Below are 4,736 nucleotides of genomic sequence, written 5' to 3'. Positions count from 1 at the left end.
GGTATGCAAGTCAACCCCTATGTATATAGGATTATGTTGGTCTTAAGTGTTCTTCATCACTAGTTAATTTGATGTACGATTGTCTTAATTCCATTTTTTTTCTGATTTTGTTTTCTGGATTAATTAGTATTAACAAAGGTATTATATACTAGATTGCCATATTGGTGAACTAATTAAGGTTGCGCAATGCACTCGTATTATCAAATGAAAGAACAGATTCATATTTGACATTAACTACTATGGTCTCAATTGCGACTTTCCAAAAATTGATTCTAAATGGAGTCATACAATTTATTGAATGATAAAACTAATATTGTCAACTGTGCTACTTATTCATAAAAAATTAAGACTAGATCAAACAGCCTGCAAACCACTAATTAAGTGAGCAATATCCATGGATAAAGTGTCTAATTAAGTTGCATAATACATTTTTAGTAAATGTACTTGAGGGAACATTCTATGTTTGCTATGTTTATATCTAAGAAAGCATTTGCATATTTTGGTCACTTTCTACTTTTATATAACTTTGTTTCCCTTTTAGAAATGACTTCCACTCCAAATAGCTGGGATGGGGTTTCTTTAATGAGTTATTTAAGGTAGGCCAAAAAGTCAAATCTAATCTTGAGCCAATCTTAAATTTTCCAAATTTAAAATCTTCCCAACATAAACATCATGACGTAATCTCATCGAATCAAATGTTTTAAACTTTCAATTTATGTATTATAATACAAACCCGACAAGTTATCATCATTAAACCAGGCCAAAAATATTTTAATTAGCTAATAAGACAGGAAGGAGTAGACCCACACAAGAACAACTTGTTTAATACTAATTAATCCTATATGAATACAGAATTGCCGTCTTGATTACAAAAAATAAATCCAAAAATCCAATTACATAATACGACGATGGTATTCTTCCACTTGATAAATTGATTACAACACCTATATATTTTATGTGAATACATCAACTTTTTATCCACATAAGTATCGTACAAATCAGTGAAAAATATATTTTATATGGATGATTTAATTTTTTGGAAGGTGATTAATCCACATAAAAAAATTGATTCATCTACACCATCTTTATAACAATCATACAAGTTATAGAAGTTATAGGTTCTAAAAAATTTCTGTTTACACCATCTTTACAACATTCACCTATTTTATAGGTTCTAAAAAATTTCTGTCAAACTCCCCCTTTTTTGTCTTTAGGATTGATTTTAATAGTAATTACCCAAAAGTAGACATCATATCTTCCAAAAAACAGCACACCCACCTCACCTTAATTATACTTTTCACCCTCCAATCCCCTCCTATATATATTCTTAATCATCCTCTAATCACAAACAAGATCACAACTTTCTTACTCTATTCACAAAACTTGTAGTATCATTTCTTGTTTCAGATATATCCAATCCAATGATTAAGCAAGATTCCCTGTTCTTATCTTCTTTTCCCCTAAACACAAACCCAGTTTCTGAAACCATGTTGTTTGGTGAACCAGATCCATATCCGGATCTCAACTCGGGTCAAATCATGGATTGGTTAGAAGAGTCATTACCTTACCTTCCATCTCTTTTAGATGATCTGTATGACTCCACTGACAACATCGATGATCCATGGTGGGCACCATTGGAAGAGCTAGAACATGACGTCATCAATGCTAATACTATCTCTACTTGTAACTCCGTAGAAAACTTAATCACTACAGTCAGCAGTTGTACTACTACAGCTCCTACTCATCTTCTCAATGTCCCTGAACAACCTGAAGAACGACTGGTTGTTGACTTGTCAAAGAAACGAAAAGCAACAGAAGAGGGAAAAAGATCCGGTGGACACAAGAAGGGGACAGGAAAAGCCACCAAGGATAACTGTAATGGCGGGAAGAATGATGGGAGGTGGGCGGAGCAGTTGTTGAATCCATGTGCTGCAGCAATCACCGCCGGGAATGTGACACGTGTCCAGCATCTACTCTTTGTTCTTCACGAGCTGGCGTCACCAACCGGAGATGCTAACTACAGGTTGGCGTCTCACGGGCTGCAAGCGCTCCTCCACCACCTCTCCTCCTCCACCGGAAAGGTGGTGACCCGGACCCCTGCCAATGCCATGAATTTCACCACGGCGACACCTAAATTCTTCCAACGATCTTTAATCAATTTTAATGATATAAATCCATGGTTCACGATTCCTTTCAACATTGCCAACAACGCGATCCTACAAGTGTTGTCGGAGCAAGTCAATAACAGGACTCTTCATATCCTCGATATCGGAGTCTCTCATGGGTTCCAGTGGCCTACGCTTCTAGAAGCACTGAGTCACCGGCCGGGAGGTCCACCGCCGTTGGTTCGACTCACGGTCGTCCCACCGGAAAACCGACAATTTCCTTTCGCAAACTGCCCTCCTGGTTACGATTTCACCTCAAACATCCTCCGTTTCGCGAAAGATGTCAATGTCAATTTACAGATCAACACACTCGACGACTGCCCTTTGAATAATCTAAATCCCCAAATCATCAATTCATCCCCGGATGAAACCCTAATCGTATGTGCTCAATTTAGACTTCACGACCTAAACCACCACACGAAACCAGACAACAGAACAGAGTTCTTGAAACTGATGCGAAGTATGAACCCCCAAGGAGTAATTTTGAGCGATAACAACATGGGTTGCAGCTGCAAAAGCTGTAGCAGCTTTGATGCAGGTTTTTCCCGGAGCTTGGATTACTTGTGGAGGTTTTTGGACTCCACAAGTGTGGCATTTAAAGGGAGAGAAATGGAAGAACGGAAAGTGATGGAAGGGGAAGCTGCAAAGGCTCTGGTTAACATGTGTGAAATGAATGAAACGAAAGAGAAGTGGGGAGAGAGGATGAGGGGCGTTGGATTTGTAGAGAATGCATTTGGAGAAGATGCCATGGATCAAGCTCGTGCATTGTTGAAAAAGTATGATAGTCACTGGGAAATGAGAGTTGAGGAAAAAGATGAGTCTATTGGGTTACGGTGGAAAGGGCAATCTGTGTCGTTCTGTTCTTTGTGGAAAATAGATCCAAAAACTAGTGATTTGTAGAATTATTAGTAGAATAAGTCTGGATTGTGCATTTGTGCTGATTTTGTATCAGTTTTTTCTCTCTTTTTGTGTAGAGCAAAACTAAGCCTTAAACTGCACTTCTTATTCTCATTAGTTAGTTAGATTGTTACTACTCCAGTTTTGCTAATTTTCCTGACATTATCATCAAAGATTTCACTGTCTGAACATGTCTGAATCACCTTAATCGCATTTATCAAAAGGTGAAAAAGGGAAGTAACCAATTAACAATGCTCAAGATTTGTAAATTAAATACATGTGATTTGTGAATACGATAAAAAGACGAATGTTTAATAAACTTAAAAATCATACTGCCTTTGCTCGTGTATACAAAAGATATCTCAACCGAATACCACTAACAGCATTGGGTGTGGGCAAGTGGATGTAACACTAAATTGGTGCCACCTCATCCATAACACCAATGGGGAAATAGTATTCCACATGTTATATCATGTTAAGAGGTAGAGAGAGAAAATAGAGAAAATTATTTGATTGGTTGATGAAGGAGATAGTCAATCATCTTTCTTGTTTTATCTTGTCCGGGTTACCACAAGATCCACCGTAACACCCCCTTAACGAGAAAAGGGGGTGGTGTTCATCAAGTCATAACACCGTTTTGCCAGCCATAACGGCTCCCTTAACATGCCCATACCGAGTACTCTAAAACAAATGATTCGCGTACAACTGCAACATGATACCGAACATAGGATTTTGAGTCATCTGCCAATAATAAAAAGTGATTATGATACATAACAATTTATTATAGAATTGTACCATGTAACATTTTTAAATACAAATTTTTATGTATAAAAAACTGTTTGTTTTGTGTACGAATAACTCCTTTTGCCAATATATCCGGCATACCTATGATGTCATAACTTTTTGCATATTAAATATTATGTCTAATGTCTAACGTTAAATAAAAGTCGTTCAGTTTTGATATGCCAACAACTATTAGTTGGATCCAATCATTTTACCATTTCCAAATTATTTTGATATATAAAACTAAGATTTTTTTTTTTTGTCCAATTCAATAAATACGACAAATAATATGGTCCAAAGCCCAAACTCTAAAAAACTGTAGATAGGCATCTTTCCCACTTTTGACTCGACCAATACAACGCATGCTAGATTAATTTGTCGACTTCCGTAATTTAAAAAGTAATGAAGACGATAATATTTATAAATATATATTGTAATATAATATGGTAAATGTGATAGAAACCTTACATTTATAAATTTGTTTTTTTCAGTTAAAAACTGATTATTTCTTCATGCTTTGTCTGGGCATAACTTTTTTACAAATTGATGATGAATTTAATATATCTAATTTCTCATATAATATATTATTTCCGCAATAACATATGAAAAAACGTTATGTTGGTTTTAAATTAACTCGGGTGATAATAAATTCGTATCAACAACTCAGCTTAAACTAAAAATAATAAGTAAGTAAATATATAACTTTAACTAAAGGACAACCGATAGGATCAATGATTTTTCAGTCAAATAGTGTGTCCCATGGCTAAACCGTTCAAACATCATTCATATTGTAATACGGTATTTTTTTAATGTTCTTTGTTCTACTTCATATCGTTTCTACAAAAAAAGGTAATTATTTCAGATACCATTCACACGGTTGTGTATCACAAT

The 4,736-nt window shown here is 35.6% G+C and overlaps 1 protein-coding gene across 1 annotated transcript; it reads left to right on the top strand.

Annotated features, from left to right (window-relative positions):
- Nucleotides 1-1,287: 1,287 nt before the first annotated feature.
- Nucleotides 1,288-3,163, top strand: LOC145117675 (protein NODULATION SIGNALING PATHWAY 1-like). The gene has a single exon (XM_079053979.1). It carries the CDS (start codon nucleotides 1,422-1,424, stop codon nucleotides 3,063-3,065), a length of 1,644 nt encoding a protein of 547 aa, XP_078910105.1. The 5' UTR covers nucleotides 1,288-1,421; the 3' UTR covers nucleotides 3,066-3,163.
- Nucleotides 3,164-4,736: the final 1,573 nt, after the last annotated feature.

Source organism: Lactuca virosa, chromosome 5 (assembly GCF_052849685.1).
Source record: "Lactuca virosa cultivar CGN04683 chromosome 5, Lactuca_virosa_CGN04683_v6, whole genome shotgun sequence".
Lineage (NCBI taxonomy): Eukaryota > Viridiplantae > Streptophyta > Magnoliopsida > Asterales > Asteraceae > Lactuca > Lactuca virosa.
The sequence above is the reverse complement of the archived record's forward strand: the minus strand, read 5'-3'. Positions and strand labels throughout refer to the sequence as shown.

Coding starts and splice junctions, on each gene's coding strand:
- LOC145117675 (XM_079053979.1), top strand. CDS start 1,422: ATGATTAAGCAAGATTCCCTGTTCTTATCTTCTTTTCCCCTAAACACA.